General features: G+C 44.0%; 1 protein-coding gene across 1 annotated transcript in view; it reads right to left on the bottom strand.

The window, feature by feature from the left end:
- LOC132770403 (solute carrier family 12 member 9-like) overlaps positions 1 to 17,338 on the bottom strand; it is a 188,382-nt gene that overhangs the window by 139,317 nt on the left and 31,727 nt on the right. Inside the window, exons 2-4 of the mRNA XM_060767328.2 lie at positions 7,764 to 7,898; positions 6,168 to 6,302; positions 4,071 to 4,373 (exon numbers count right to left, since the gene is read on the bottom strand). Coding sequence (XP_060623311.2) covers positions 4,071 to 4,373; positions 6,168 to 6,302; positions 7,764 to 7,898 — 573 coding nt within the window. The remainder of the gene's footprint in view (positions 1 to 4,070; positions 4,374 to 6,167; positions 6,303 to 7,763; positions 7,899 to 17,338) is intronic.

The raw sequence follows: 17,338 nt of genomic DNA, 5'->3' as shown, positions 1-17,338 counted from the left end.
CAGAGGGCCACAGGATCCCCACCTTGACTGCAAAGGCTTTCATTATTGTCATATAAGAACAGTATACAGGTTGTGTTGTCAAAGGCCTTAATGGCCAGAATCACTAGGTTGTTATGAATTTTCCAGTCTGTATGGCCATGTTCCAGAAGCATACTCTCCTGACGTTTTGCCCACATCTAGGGGTGAAACAGGGGGATTGCAGACAGGAAACAATCAGGGCCAGCTAACACCTCCCAATAAAGGATTCCCCCAGGCAGGAAGCAGCCAGGCCCTGAAGCTGCTAGGTCATTCAATGCTAATCAAGGTGGCCAATAGCAACATTCACACTTGCCTCAAGCAGAGAAGAGTTCTTTCTTCCACTATGAACATTCCACAGATATATAAACCCAATTTTCCTTGTTTCCAACAGACCCCTCAACCTCTGAGGATACCTGCCATAGATGTGGATGAAATGTCAGGAGAGAATGCTTCTGGAACATGGCCATACAGCCCGGAAAACTCACAGTACCTGTTAAGAATGGAAGGGGTTGACGTCCAAAACACTGGAGGATTGAACTTTGCCCTTGCCTGTACTATCTTCCACTAGAGAACTACAACTAAGTGCCTATTAAAAAGAACAAAACAGAAAGGACAAACACAAAGAAACAAAAACAGATACAGAAAGGATCCGCAAACTTCCTATTCTCCTTGTTAGTCTACTCCCTTTCAGTGATACTATATAACCACACTTCTGCTTTTAGCTACAATCTGCTAATTCTCGAACCCTACAGTTAACAAATGCCCCCATTGTTAAGACAAAGTAATAAACAAGTCTCTATTTTTCTTAAAGTTAGACAAAGTTTTCCCCTTAATCAACATAGTCCATTTGCACTCATTGCTGGAAAGACACATTAATCCCCGTAAAACGTTCTTTCTGTTAATTCTTGTGCTTCTTTCACTGTCACATTCTGATTGCATATGACACTGATGGGGGATTCTGGGAATTGTGGTCCCCAAAACATAACATTTCCAACTCCTTCCCCTCTTTTGCTGTTGTCATTTGGAAGAGAGCGAATGAATAAATTTATTTCAGGCAGAGACCAGAAAAAACAGGATGGCTCCTCATTTCAGACGGCTCTATGTAGTTTCTAACTAAAGTCACTCATTTAAATAGGACGTGTAATTACATTAAAGGTAAAGGTTGTCCCCTGACATTAATTCCAGTCATGTCTGACTCTGGGGTGTGGTGCTTATCTACATTTCTAAACCGAAGAGCCGGCGTTGTCCATAGACACCACCAAGGTCATGTGGCCGGCATGACTGCATGGAGCGCCGTTACCCGGTGGCACAGTGGGTTAAACCCCTGTGCCGGCAGGACTGAAGACCGACAGGTTGCAGGTTCGAATCCGGGGAGAGGAGGATGAGCTCCCTCTATCAGCTCCAGCTCCTCATGCAGGGACATGAGAGAAGCCTCCCACAAGGATGATAAAAACATCCAATCATCCAGGCGTCCCCTGGGCAACGTCCTTGCAGACGGCCAATTCTCTCATACCAGGAGTGACTTGCAGTCACCCCTGACATGACCAAAAAAAAAAAACCTTCCCGCCAGAGCGGTACCTATTGATCTACTCACATTTGCATGTTTTCGAACTGCTAGGTTGGCAGAAGCTAGGGCTGACAGCGGAAGCTCACGCTGCTCCCCGGAATCGAACCTGCGACCTTTTGGTCAACAAGCTCAGCAGCTCAGCACTTTAACCCACTGAGCCACCGTATTACATTACATAACAAAATTTGGAAACAAATGTCTGTGCCTGGTTTGAAAATGTTATTTCCTGTTTATTTGTGCAGTTCTTACTTTGAAATTAGTTGTTCTACTCTAGAAAGTTTGTTTTTGGAGCTGCCACAAATGTTGAATTGGGTAGCTGTGAGTTTTCCGGGTTGCATGGCCATGTTCCAGGCCGGAAAACACACAACAACCCAGTGATTCCAGCCATGAAAGCCTTCAACAGCACAATATGTTGAATTGGTTGAGATCCAAAAAGACATTCATTGAAAAACTATAGCAAAATGAGCTGCAGGATTCCCTCCCACAAAGACAAAGTTCTTGCAGTTTAATAAACGTTTGGGTTGTTGTAGGTTTTTTTCGGGCTATATGGCCATGTTCTAGAGGCATTCTCTCCTGACGTTTCACCTGCATCTATGGCAAGCATCCGAGGAAACGTCAGGAGAGAATGCCTCTAGAACATTTTATTTATTTATTTATTTATTTATTTATTATTTAAACTTATATGCTGCCACTCCCCTGGGGCTCGGAGCGGCTTACAAGAATAGCTAAAATCTAACAAAATTTAAAAGCAGTTTAAAACAATTTAAAAACAACAATATCAAACATTAAAAGCCTGTCGAAACAGGTATGTCTTACATGCCTGGCGGAAAGCTGGTAAGTCCCGCAAGGCACGGACTTCAGGTGGCAGAGTATTCCAGAGTGATGGTGCCACTGCTGTGAAGGCTCTGCGTCTGGTTGCTGTTAGACGCAAGGTCTTCACACTGGGGGCTTCCAATAGATCTTGGTCCTCAGAACGGAGGGATCTCTGGGGTTGGTAGGGGGTGAGGCGGTCCCTCAGATACATCGGCCCCAGACCATGCAAGGCCTTAAAGGTAAGTACCATCACTTTGAAAGTGAAGGACTCCCAGACTCTTGACCAACGATGACGGGCGTAGTGCCTCGCCATCCAGGGTAGGCAGCTGGATATCCCCACTGCCCGGTCGACCCAACCATAGGATCTCCGTCTTTGCTGGATTCACCCTCAACCTGCTGGCATGCAACCATCCAGTAACGGCCTTGAGGCACTGATGGAAACAATCGGATACAGAGTCCAGTTGCCCTTCCATCTTCAGCACCAGCTGAATGTCATCGGCGTACTGATAACACTCAAGCCCAAAACCTGGAACCAGCTGAGCAAGTGGTCGCATATAGATGTTAAACAACAGAGGGGAGAGAATGGCCCCCTGAGGAACCCCACAAGATAGAGGGTATCTCTCGGAGACCAGGCCTCCCCTCTCCACTCGCTGTCCATGGTTGTGAAGAAAGGAGGACAGCCAAATTAAAGCTCTCCCCTGACTCCAGCAACAGCAAGGCGGTGGGTCAAAAGATTGTGGTCGACTGTGTCAAATGCTGCTGTGAGATCCAATAACACAAGCAGCGCTGACCCGCCCTGGTCAAGCTGGCATCGAAGGTGATCCGTGATGGAGACCAGCACAGTCTCTGTCCCGTGCCCCGCACGGAAGCCGGACTGGAAGGGATCTAGTCCGGCTGTGTTGTCTAGGAATTGCTGCAACTGCTCCGCTGCTGCCTTCTCAATCACCTTGCCCAGGAACGAGAGATTCGAAACTGGGTGGTAACTGGGGGAACCGAAGGATCTAAATCTGGTTTCTTCAGCAGGGGAGAGACCACCGCCTCTTTTAAACCCTCTGGAAAAACTCCTTGCTCAAAGGAGCTGTTTATAATCTTCAACAGAGGGTCGCGTAATCCCTCCAAGCAGGATTTCACCAACCAAGAGGGACATGGATCGAGGGAGCAAATGGTCAGTCTAGCTGCAGCTATGAGCCTATCGACAGCCCCTGCGTCCAGCGGGATGAACCGGTCGAGGATGGGCCCAGCAAGTGGCCATGGAGTCTCAAGTTCTCTCACTGTATCAATTGTGATTGGGAGGTCACAAAGTAGCTCTGAAAAACCTCGGCTGAAGGGGCCTGATCACCACTTTTTGGGACAGTAGGAACCGTCATTAGAGATCGAATTATTTTGAACAATTTTGCCGGGCGTGAGCTAGCAGACGCCATATAGCCCGAAAAAACCTACAATAACCCAGTGATTCCCGTCATGAAAGTCTTCAACAATACATTAATAAACTTTTGTTTTGTGTTTATGATAGACCAATTAGGAAATGACACTTATAACCCAGGAACAAAAATTGTGTTACATAGTGTTATTCAAGGTTTCTTGCTTCCAGAAAAAGGAACCTATCCCCCATGAAACAAACTACTGTGCTTTCAATGTGGCATTTCGAAAGGCAAAAGAGGTACCAACTCACGGGGGAGATTTCCCTGCAGAGTGCTGAGTTTGAAGCCGGTGAAGTTGGCGTGAGCATGATCCGTGACATTGTTGCTGCTGCTGGGAGGAAGCTGCACAGTATGGGGCTTCACCACGAAGAAACTGAGGCAGACGGTGGCCAGTACCACCATGACGATGAGGAAGATTATGAAGGTGGCCTTGGCATAGATGCCAGCGCCCACGAGGCACACCAGGAGGCAGAGGAGCAGCAGAACCGTGCCGTACAAGATGTCATAGAAGTAGCCACGAGGCAAGACCTGGATGGCGGCACCGACCCCTCCCTCTGCCAGGATTGCAAGGAATGGGATTAAAACAATGCATTTAATCATCCTAATCTTTGTTGTATTTCTTAATATATGACTTTATTGGTTGTTGTAGGTTTTTCATGCTGTATAGCCAGGTTCTAGAAGCATTCTCTCCGACATTTCACCCACAGCTATGGCAGGCATCCTCGGAGGTTGTGAGGTCTGAGACATCACAACCTCTGAGGATGCCTGCCACAATGTAGACGAAACGTCAGGAGAGAATGCTTCTAGAACATGGCCACACAACCCGAAAAAAACCTACAACAACCCAGTGATTCCAGCCATGAAAGCCTTCAACAATATATATGTTCTCATGGTTCTTTGATTTATCAATGCAGTTTAATTACTGTATGTTGTATCCATCCTTGAGCAGTGAGTAGAGGTAGGTAACAAATAAAATATACTGAGTTTCTGTGAGTTTTTCAGGCTGTATGGCCATGTTCTAGCACGATTCCCTCCTGACGTTTCACCTGCAACTGTGGCTGGCATCTTCAGAGGTTCTGTTGGAAGTGAGGCAAGTGGAGTGTATAAATACCAGTGGAATAATGTCCATGGTGGGAGAAAGAACCCTTGTCTGTTAAAGAAAGTGTAAATGTTGCAATTAGCAAGCTTGAATAGTATTTAGTAGCCATGAAGCTGCAAAGTCACAGTGGAAACTCCACAAGTATACATACATAGAATCATAGAATCAAAGAGTTGGAAGAAACCTCATGGGCCATCCAGTCCAACCCCATTCTGCCAAGAAGCAGGAATATTGCATTCAAATCACCCCTGACAGATGGCCATCCAACCTCTGTTTAAAAGCTTCCAAAGAAGGAGTCTCCACCACACACCAGGGCAGAGAGTTCCACTGCTGAACGTCTCTCACAGTCAGGAAGTTCTTCCTCATGTTCAGATGGAATCTCCTTTCTTGTAGTTTGAAGCCATTGTTCCGCGTCCTAGTCTCCAGAGAAGCAGGAGACTAGGACACTCCACTTGCTTCACTGCCAACAAAATCTCTGAATATGCCAGCCACAGATGCAGGTGAAACATCAGAAGAGAATGCTACCGGAACATGGCCATACAGTCTGAAAAACTCAAAGCAATCCAGTGATTCCAGTCATGAAAGCCTTTGACAACACAATAAAATGTATTATTGTTTTCATCATAATCATTTGATTTCAAACACATATGATAAGTGTGATATCAATGTGTTGTTGAAGGCTTTTACGGCAGGAATCACTGGGATCATTGCTGAGAGAATCTCTGAAGATGTCAGCCACAGATGCAGGCGAAACATTAGGAGAGAATGCTGCTGGAACATAGCCATACAGCCCAAAAATCTCACAGCAAGCCTGTGTGATATTAAAAGATTGCTCTTTAATGCCAACCTTTGCATATTTTATAACTATATCATATGAACCCTGTATTCATAGGACTGGGACTTATGGTTTCACTTATTCACTTATTCACATGTTTAGGGGCTCCAGTGCAATTCTGTTATATGCTTCTGCTGGAAGTGGACCATAGAGTTGTACTGGTTTGACTATAAATATTATCTCTAGGCACTTTCTAAGTTCTCCAGTGTGGTTCGATGGTATGCAGCATTTCTGCTGGAAATGACTTGCTACGATTCACAATTTTGTGTTTCTATGGTAAGTGCAAAAATGTGACCTCCACACATATGAGGATAGCGTTGTATTTGAATCATTCTAATTTCCCCAAGAAGAAGAGGGAACCATCAGGTAACACAACCATCCCATTTTAACCCAATGGATCCAATGGCCACTCACCTGGAACTCCAAAGTCATCCACAATGGCCTCCACCAACCCCAGGATGTACAAGGCACTGCCACAAACGTTGGCCAAGAAGAACATGATCCCAATGCTGCCCCCAAACTCAGGACCCAGAGCCCGGCTGATCATATCTGTGCCAGGCAAGTCAAGGAGGAGAAAAACACACTGCAAAGGAGACACACATTTTTCTTTTCTCATCTCCAGCAAAAAATGATTTCATATCACATTAAGGTTGTTATCTACATAGGTGGAAAAATTCTGCTTCAAATTGCATTTTCTTCATCTGTAGTGACCAGGTTTAGGAAGAGAGGTTTACATCCCAATCTATGTTGGATGGGATGGTGTTGCAACCAGCATACAACTCTGGAGAGAGTAGACACTATTCTTTTATCTGCATCCCAAAAAGTGGGACAGGGTCACCAAAATTGAATGCCATCTCCAAGATCCCATACTGCAGTCAACAGTATGATGCAACAGCTTAAAATTCAGTGCAATACTAGTGTGCTGTCAAGTGCTGGGCCTGTAAAAATTGTCTTTTGAACAAGACATGCACTTTGTGCCCAGCGGGAAGCCAGGGTGCCTTGATAGAGAGGCCCTAAGGATTTTCCTCTGGAAGAGTCTTTAGAGGCTTGAAAGGTTTGACAAAGTCCTTTATTATTGAACAAATTAAACAAATGCTTCTTCAATCTTCAACGACAATCATACACATGACTGGTGGCTTTCTTAATCTTGTCCACAAGGGACAGGCAACTGGCTTTGAGAACTGTTTCTTTTCTTTTAAAAGGAAAACCCTTTTTTAACCTCTCCCAGGCAATCTACTATCTAGGCTTTGCTGATGTGGGTCCTACTACCGGTTCCAAACTACTTCATGGGTCCCGAGTAGACCTACCAGTCAAGGCTTTGTAGATTCTCCAGCTGGAGTTCTTTGGGTCTGTAAAACTGTTTCCCCCGAATGCTGTAAGGCTGAGAGGCTGTAAGTTCCCAGCCAGAGCTTTGGGACTATTTCCCCCCGGAAGCTGTAGGGAATGAAGCTTTTCTGCGGGTGGAGTTGGTCCACGTCCTGTAGCTTAATTTCCTTCTGTAAGACTGAACTAAAAATGGCTCCCTCTCCTCCCAGGGCGCTGGGGAAAGGGGCGGAACCAAAACTTAACAAAGATTGATGGGTCATTGGCCCTATAATTGCAAACCAAGGGAAGTCACCTTTGCAGAATGCCTGAAACGTTTGCAATGCATGCAGACATTTCATAGAAAGAAAATGAAGTTGGAGCTCCTGGTACAGCCGTACCAGCACAACTAGGCTTCAAACATAGGAGCATAGTGCCTGGACAGAGGGAAGCCATAATCCCATTCTCTTCTGGTCAGACCTCAGCTGGAATCATCCATTGTTTAGTTCTGAGCACCACAACTTCAGAAGGACTTGGATAAGCTGGAAGAGGTCCAGAGGATGGTGAACAAAATGGTCAAAGTTATGGAAGTCATGAATCTCTATGAAGAACATAATAGGGAACTATGAGAGAACATGATACATCATGTTTAAATATCTCCAAAAGATTAACATCACGGAAATGCCTTTGTCTTATTGTGAAGGATACAATAGGCGCCACCGGCATCCAAGGCTCCATTGGTGGAGATGGCACATACGGAGAGGACGGTCATGCCAATGATGAAATAGGCCACCAGGAACATGACCAGGGAATGGTACAAGCCGGCCTGGCCCACCACGAAGCCTGTCAACAATGAGTTAGAGAGAGAATACTAATTGAAACAAAGGAAGAAAGGAGTGCATCACAAATTGAAAATGTACAAAACATTTGCTGAAATTAAAATTAAAACCATTTAAAACAAATACAGTGAAATCCAGTAATTATGAAACCCATATCTTAACATGCCATGGTTCAAAGTTGTAGTTTTACAGGTCTTCAGCCTTTTTTGCCACCATGAAGGTTCCTTACCAAACTACAAGGGTTGAATGAAAAGTAATGCCTCTGTCTTAGTTACTTGGGCTTGGATGGGAATATTTTAATAAATCAAACGCATAAATAATTCTTAGAATGTGCTCTTTAACTACCACTATTTCCACATATTTATTTATTTATTTGCTATACTTGTATACCGCCGTTTCTCAGCCTAGCCGGCGACTCAACGCGGTTTACAACAACTTATAACAAACAACAGTATACAGTTTAAAAGCATAAAAACATAATCCACAATACATATATCAATAAACAATCCAATTCATCTCTTGACTAAAATCGTGATCCAGTTTCGTCGTCCAGATTGCCAGTCCTTCAATCATTACACTTATTGCACTGAGTTAACCGAACGCCTGCTCGAACATCCACGTTTTTAGTCTTTTCCTGAATACCATCAATGAAGGAGCTGATCTTACCTCCATGGGAAGGGCGTTCCATAGCCGCGGGGCCACCACAGAAAAGGCCCTGTCTCTCGTCCCCGCCAGCCGCACCTGTGAAGCAGGCGGGATAGAGAGTAGGGCCCTCCCAGAAGATCTTAGGGTCCTGGTGGGCTGATAGGCCGAGATACGTTCGGATAGTCACCAGACAATTGGATACATTTCTACCAACGATGAACAAGTTTTCTGAAGCTGTCATGGAAGAAGTCAACACTCTGTTTACACAACCAGCATCTCACAGTTCTCTCAAAGTCTTCATCAGAAGCATAATGATGTCCCCACAGATCTTCTTTCATTATCAGGAACAGATGGAAGTCAGATGGTGCTAAATCTGGACTGTATGGAGGATGTCGTACGGTGGTGAGATGCTGTTCGAAAAGCCAGGTTTTCACCATTCTTCAAAAGGACAGGAGGGAAGGGGGCGATCTTATCTCTCTAGGCAGGGCGTTCCACAGTTGAGGGGCCACCGCTGAGAAGGCCCTGTCTCTCGTCCCCGCCAAACGCATATGTGAGGAAGGTGGGAGCGAGAGTAGGGCCTCCCCAGAAGATCTTAGCATTCTGGATGGTTCATAAGGAGAGATATGTTCGGATAGGTAAGTTGGACCGAAACCGTTTAGGGCTTTATAGACTAAAGCCAGCACTTTGAATTGTCCCTGGAAGCAGATTGGCGCAACAAAGGAGTCGTATGCTCCCTGAGCACCGCTCCTGTTAGCAACCTGGCTGCCACCAGTCGGACCATTTGAAGCTTCCGAGCAGTCTTCAAAGGCAACCCCACATAGAGGGCGTTGCAGTAATCTATACGGGATGTATAGATTACATTTGACACACAGCCTGAAGGTAATTTTATACACAACATTTTAAATAATACTGTGCATGAAACAAAGTTTGTGAACACTGGACCTTTAGAAAGCAAAGGTGTCACTGTCTCAGAAAGAAAGATTGCGAACGAAAGCAGTAATAAGTAATAAGTCTTGGTGGGGAAATCCAGATTATACAAATACAAACAAATAGGCAATAGATTCAGGTCAAAGTTAACAAAATGCTTCCTTCATTTGGTGAATTATTAACTCTATGGATTCATCGCCACTAAATATTTTGATGGCTCAGCCACTGGAAGAGAGCCATTGCAAAACAGGCCAATTCAATCCAAAGCAGACTGGATATAAATAGCTGTGGAACGAGTCAGACATTGACATTCAGGGGCAATTACAATCATTTTGTTTCGATTGTGCCAGAAGGGTTCATAACACTTTGCAAAACATAACAGGACCTGTCCTGACCAGATAAAAATCTGAAATTCCTCCCCGAGGAGGAAACAGGATAGTTGGTCTAGTTGAGTCGGCTTAGCTCTGGTTTCCAGAAGAACGTGGAAACAAAGGAAATTAGGCCCAGTGCTTTGCAGAACAGGTGGGTTTTCAAGGAAGGGTTTGATGGAAATAAAAGAGAAGTGATTGTCAAAGGCGTCATCGCCTGAATCACTGGGTTGTTGTGAGTTTTCCAGGCTGTATGGCCATGTTCCAGAAGCATTCCCTCGCAACCTCTGAAGATGCCTGCCAGAGACGCAGGTGAAACATCAGGAGAGAATGCTTTGGAACATGGCCATACAGCCCAGAAAACTCACGTTGTTTTGAGGGATAAATTCTAGCATAACAGACAGCAAGGAAGGAAAGGCAGAGGCAACTGAAGGACCCAGAAAACTGGACAGTGAAGGGTAGAAGAGACTCATTGGGAAACTTTAGGAAGAACTTCATGACAATAAGAGCTGTCTGAGAGAAGCATCTGCTGCTGCCTTAGAGTTCAGTGGACTTCCCTTCCCTGGAGATTTTAAAGAAGCTGGATGGTCATCTGTTGGGAGGGTTTGGATTGTGTCTTTTTGCCTGGCAGAAGGGGGTTGGACTGGGGACCTAATTGCATTGGGATATCATCCGTTTATATAAGTTGTTGTTGTTGTTCATTCGTTCAGTCGTCTCCGACTCTTCGTGACCTCATGGACCAGCCCACGCCAGAGCTCCCTGTCGGCCGTTACCACCCCCAGCTCCCTCAAGGTCAGTCTAGTCACTTCAAGGATGCCATCCATCCATCTTGCCCTTGGTCGGCCCCTCTTCCTTTTGCCTTCCACTTTCCCCAGCATAATTGTCTTCTCTAGGCTTTGCTGTCTCCTCATGATGTGGCCAAAGTACTTCAACTTTGTCTCTAGTATCTTTCCCTCCAGTGAGCAGTCGGGCTTTATTTCCTGGAGGATGGACTGGTTGGATCTTCTTGCAGTCCAAGGCACTCTCAGCACTTTCCTCCAACACCACAGCTATATATAAGTATGCATCCCATTTTTGGGGGGATGGGATGCATCCTCCTCATCACACCTGGTTATTATGATTCTAGCCATGCCTCTGCAAGAACTCTCATCGTTTACCCCTATTTCAGCCCTTTTTAGTTAAGAGGGAATTAGCATTTTGTATATAGTTTTGTGGGGGAGGGGGGTCAGTCTAGATAGCCTCTTTCCCTTTGTAGCCTCCATCACCTTCCCCCTTCAGGAATCCCCTCAAGGGCAGAGCCTTAGGCAAGGCACTTCTCTTTCATGACTGGAAGGTGAAGAGAGAGGAAGGCTGGAAAGTCTACAAAATAGCACGTCCAGTCTGAGCTGTATTCATGTCCAATGGGAGGTGTATTCAAGTCCAGTCAGAGTCAAATATGGAGACCATATCAGAGACAGTTGAACATCACACAAGAAAGAGACAATAAGAAGAAATAAAGATTCAAGAGCCTCCGTTTGGCCAGAACTATGTCTATCTCTCAAGGACTTTGCCTCTCCTAGTGAGACTCAGGAGGAGAGAAAGTCTAAAATTCTTGTCAGTTAATACATTATTGTTTGATTCAACTATATAGTTTCCAATCTGTTCCCTGCACAGCCAGTTCACTTTCCAAGTAGTTAAGCTAGGGTGGCGGCAGAACAATTCTTATCAGTTGAAAATACTGTGCTTTGACTCATCCCACCATGGAAAGCTGGCTCCTCCCAATCCCTTCAAAACACCCCTACATCACTCTCTTTTACCAATATAGTTGCGGATGGGATGCATAAAGGTTTTCCTATCACACACAAAAACAGCACTTCAGGGACAAAAAGCAGCACTTTCTCATGGACAACAAGTTAAACATGAGCCAACAATGTGATGCAGTGGCAAAAAAAAGCCAATGGGATTTTGGCCTGTATCAATAGGAGTCTAGTGCCTATATCCAGGGAAGTCCTGCTACCCATGCTCTATTCTGCCTTGGTTAGACCACACCTGGAATATTGTGTCCAATTCTGGGCACCACAATTGAAGAGAGATGTTGACAAGCTGGAATGTGTCCAGAGGACAGCAGCTGAAATGATCAAAGGTCTGGAGAACAAGCCCTATGAGGAGCGGCTTAAAGAGGTGGGCATGTTTAGCCTGAAGAAGAGAAGACTGAAAGGAGACATGATAGCCATGTATAAATACATGAGATGAAGTCATAGGGAGGAGGGAGCAAGCTTGTTTTCTGCTGCCCTGGAGACTAGGACGCAATGGATCAATGGCTTCAAACTACAAGAAAGGAGATTCCATCTGAACATTAGGAAGAACTTCCTGACTGTGAGAGCCGTTCAGCACTGGAACTATCTGCCCCAAAGTGTGGTGGAAGCTCCTTATTTGGGATGGCCATCTGTCAGAGGTGCTTTGAATGCAATTTTCCTGCTTCTTGGCAGGTGGCTGGTCTGGATGGCCCACAAGGTCTCTTCCAACTCTATAATTCTATGAATCTATGAAAAGAATCCGTAGTATTTCAAAAAACATGATTAGAATTCTGTCTGCAAACAATCCATTTCTGCAATGATGGATTCTGACAGAATACTGACAGGATGGGGCAAACGTCATGTAATGGGAACTGTTCAAAATCATTCTCAAACAGTCTTAGAAACTGAGGATTTCCTAATGCGATAAGGTCCTGAATGGCCCTTGGGGTCCCTTCCAACTCTAGATTCTATATTAGCAACTAACATGCCTCTGGGGTTACAGAGTCCTCACCAAGATCATCTAGTCTATTCCATGACTCAGAGCAGGATGAAACTACAGCATGGCTAACAGACAGCCATGCATCCGCAACTTGAATGGTGATAGTGAATAGCAAAAGGACCATAGAGTACTCTGTTTTTTTAAAAAATACCGAATGCAACAAGGGTCATCTCCCCATCTTACAACAACAGCGGTTTCAAAGGCTAGTGATAAAGAAAGAGACAACAATAGGATCTGTTTTCAGCTTGACTGTAAAGCAGAGCAAACTAAAGGAGCTGGAAGGAGAGGGACTATCATCCTCCTTTCTCTGAAGGTTTTAGTTAGAACAATACTGATTGTCTCTATAGATACCACGAATAAACAGACTGGCGACTGCTTGTGGGAAACACGGAAAGGACCACAGGCTAGTTTGCAGTGAGATAGCAGACCTGCCTCTTGCTTATAGAATCAGAGTTGGAAGAGGCCTCAAAAGGCTATCCAGTCCAAACCTCTCCTGCCGTGCAGGAGCATCAGAATTGAAGAGAAAAAGTGCTAGGGAGGAGGGAGCAAGCTTGTTTTCTGCTTCCTTGGAGACTAGGACGCAATGGAGCAATGGCTTCAAACTACAAGAGAGGAGATTCCACCTGTACATTAGGAAGAACTTCCTGGCTGTGAGAGCTGTGTTCAGCAGTGGAACTCTCTGCCCCGGAGTGTGGTGGAGGCTCCTACTTTGGAAGCTTTGAAACAGAGGCTGGATGGCCATCTGTCGGGGGTGCTGGAAAAAAGCAATGGTGGACAATTTTTATTTAGGGTTATAAATAAGACTATATTATATCACTCCGGGCCAGAGTGAAGGAAGGGGCCAGGGGACAGTTCCACCTTATCGCCTATACTATTCTAATAATATAATATAATATAATATTTAAAATATTATAATGTAATGCAATATAATAATATGATATTATAATTATATATTGATATTACATGTAATATTACTAATAATATTACGATATAGCGGTATAGTGCAATACAGCAATGTTTAATGCTGATATTGTACTATGCTAATAATATAATATACTAGCGGTCCCCTGCCACACGTAGCTGTGGCCCAGTCTGGTGATATGGAAAATAAAGTAATTAGAAAGTACTGGTTTCTAATATATGTAATGTCTTTCTGCTTGTGGGTAAACAGTATTTCTTGCTGTTTCTTTGTCAGTGTTGATGTGGAGAGTGTCTGGTTTGCCTACTCTGGAACATGCAACATAGAATTGTACATCTTTAGGAATCCCTTTCAAATCTATAATACTTTATCTGTGTGTGTGTGAATCATATCTATCTATCTATATCTATGGCTGGATGGCTCTCTGTCAGGAGGGCTTTGATTATGTTTTCTTGTCCTGGTGAAGGGAGTTGGACTGGATGGCCTTAAGTATTTTCTGTTGGTCATGGGGGTTCTGGGTGGGAAGTTTGCCCAGTTCTGTCATTCGTGGGGTTCATTCAGAATAGTATTTGATTGTAGGTGAACTATAAATCCCAGTAACTACAAATCCCGAATGCCAAGGTCTATTTTCTCCAAATTCCATCTGTGTTCATATTTGGTCATATGGAATATTCATGCCAAGTTTGGTCTAGATCCATCATTGTTTAAGTCCACAGTGTTCTCTGGATGTAGGTGAACTACAACTCCCAAACTCAAGGTCAATGCCCACCAAATGCTGCTAGTATTTTCTGTTGGTCATGGAAGGCCTGTGTGCCAAGTTTGGTTCAATTCCATTGTTGGTGAAGTTCAGAATGCTCTTTGATTATAGGTGAACTATAAATCCCAGCAACTACAACTCCCAAATGACAAAATCGTAATTTGTTGAGTGATGGTCACTCCTTGTGTAATGAGATGTTTTGTTGCCGAATTTGGTGTGACTTCGTTCATTGGTTCTTTTGTTTTTAAGGTAGTCATTATGCACAGAGGATTTATATATATATAGATATAATATAATATAATATTTAAAATATTATAATGTAATGCAATATAATAATAATATATTATCATTATATATTTATATTACATGTAATATTACTAACAATATTAGCGGTATAGTGCAATATAGCAATGTTTAATGCTGATATTGTACTATGCTAATAATATAATATATTGTATTTAATATATACCTTGTAAGCCACTCTGAGTCCCCTTCGGGGTGAGAAGGGCGGCATATAAATGTCATAAACAAATAAATAAACACACCATCAAAGCACTCCCAGCAGATGGCCATGAGTCCTCTCTTTAAAAACTTCAATTGAATAAGACAACCAACAGACTCAGAGAAAAAGCATATCCCACTGTTGAACAGCTCTGACCAACAGGAATTCCTTCCTAATGTTTCTTAATGTGTCATAGAATCAGAGTTGGAAGAGACCTCATGGGCCATCCAGTCCAACCCCATTCTGCCAAGAAGCAGGAATATTGCATTCAAATCACCCCTGACAGATGGCCATCCACCCTCTGTTTAAAAGCTTCCAAAGAAGGAGCTTCCACCACACTCTGGGGCAGAGAGTTCCACTGCTGAATGGCTCTCACAATCAGGAAGTTCTTCCTTATGTTCAGATGGAATCTCCTCTCTTGTAGTTTGAAGCCATTGTTCCGCGTCCTAGTCTCCAAGGAAGCAGAAAACAAGCTTGCTCCCTCCTCCCTGTGGCTTCCTCTCACATATTTATCCATGGCTATCATATCTCCTCTCAGCCTTCTCTTCTTCAGGCTAAACATGCCCAGCTCCTTAAGCCACTCCTCATAGGGCTTGTTCTCCAGACCCTTGATCATTTTAGTCGCCCTCCTCTGGACACATGTAGGTCTCCATATAGGATCCTGGAACCAAACCCCAGTGGATCCTGAGGATCTTCCCAACATGTGTTGAAGGAAAAGACCCTGGGCTTGGAACATACTCAGAGACACAAATTGCATTTGTCCCTAGTTAGTGTATATTCCATGATTTGAATCAAACACGGAGCAAAATTGACGTAGTACGCATCCACTCATTTCATAAACTAAATGACCTTTTGAGATACCTCCTACAACTTGGTAGCTTTTGGTTTTGAAGAAGGATAAGGTGGGCCTGAAACCTGTCTTGCAGGTTGGAGCACAAAAAGGAACAGCACCTGGCCAGGTACATGCTTAGCGTTGAACAAACTCAAGGGGATCTTCTGTCTTTCAGCAAACTAGATTTTAACAAAGGTTAAAGAAACAGCTCTAGGTTCTAAAATGGGAGCAAGCCTCTCTTTCACTTTTACTTCTTCCCTTCTGCCAGGTCTGCATAAATACTGCCACTCAAGTTTCTGAAACCAAAATTCCCAAGACAGAAATGGAGGCAGAGAGAGAGAGAGAAAAATGAGAGATATTGGTTTTGGGGAGCACAGAATGTATTGTGTGTCCTTCTTCGAAAACAAACCTGAAACTGGAGCAAAACATGTGGTCATTCCACAGATATATAAACCCATTTTCCTAGTTCCAACAGACCTCACTACCTCTGAGGATGCTTGCCATAGATGCAGGCGAAACATCAGGAGAGAATGCCTCTAGACCATGGCCATATAGCCCGGAAAAACCTACAACAACCCAGTGATTCCAGCCATGAAAGCCTTCGACAATACATTGAACATCTGCAGATATTGTTGAAGGAACAACATCTGAAAGGTGGGATGCTTCTCGCCCCTGTTTATAGGAAGATGTGCGTGCCAAGAACATGAGAAATGCAAACACTCCTGCCATAGAAAATGATCTCAACTTGTTTTCAGTTCCTTGTAAAAATATGAATCAAAAGCTCTGGAAAAGGAGAACATGAGAAACTTGTTAACTACAGTTTCCAAATGAACTCAAAGGTGTCGTGGCTGGAAAAGCTCCCCAAGGCTCAAGGAAAAAAGAACAAAGACTGACAGTATTTCTTTCCCGCAGCCACACAACAAGATAATCTTTCCACTTTTTCAATGCTGTTCCTCATCATTGGTTTGGGAGCAATCTGAGAGTATGAGGAGGCACCACAGTTCAATGGTTTGGCACATGCTTTGTATGCAGAATATTATTTCATGGGCTTTTGTTTGTCCGTTGGACACATACCTTTCCGTTCAACCGGTTCCCAGGCCAGATTGCGGAAACAGTTGTTTGTTTGCTATGAAATGCACGCAATGCTTAAACAATACAAAAGAGCAGCCCAAGACCAAATGGCGTAAAATGCATCTGGACCAAGTCTCCAGTTCAAAGCCTTACGTAGATTCCCAGGGAAAATGATCAGAAAATGGATACAGGTTGAACATTTTCCCCCCAAAATTCTTCAGATTAGAAGTGTTCTGCATTTTGGATTTTTTTCAGATTTCGGTATACTTGCCTGAACATAAGATACCTTCAAGATAGGACATAAATCATAAGCATTTTCTAGAAAGAACATGAAACCAAATTTGTGTACACTGAAGCATCGGAAAGGACCTACATGGACCTATACAGTAGTGGAAAATATCTCTCCTGTATTGTCTAAGGCTTTCATGGCTGGAACCACCTCACTACCTCTGAGGATGCTTGCCATAGATGCAGGCGAAACGTCAGGAGAGAATGCCTCTAGAACATGGCCATATAGCCCGAAAAAACCTATAACAACCCAATATTTCTCTTTCTAACAGTGTTTCTCAACCTGGGAGTTGGGACCCTTGCGGGGTTGGAAGGGGGTTTCAGCGGGGTCGCCAAAGACCATCAGAAAACATATATTTC

The sequence above is a fragment of the Anolis sagrei genome, chromosome 3 (genome assembly GCF_037176765.1).
Source record: "Anolis sagrei isolate rAnoSag1 chromosome 3, rAnoSag1.mat, whole genome shotgun sequence".
In the NCBI taxonomy this organism is placed as follows: Eukaryota; Metazoa; Chordata; class Lepidosauria; order Squamata; family Dactyloidae; genus Anolis; species Anolis sagrei.
Note: the sequence above shows the minus strand (reverse complement) of the source record. Positions and strands in the feature narration are given on the sequence as shown.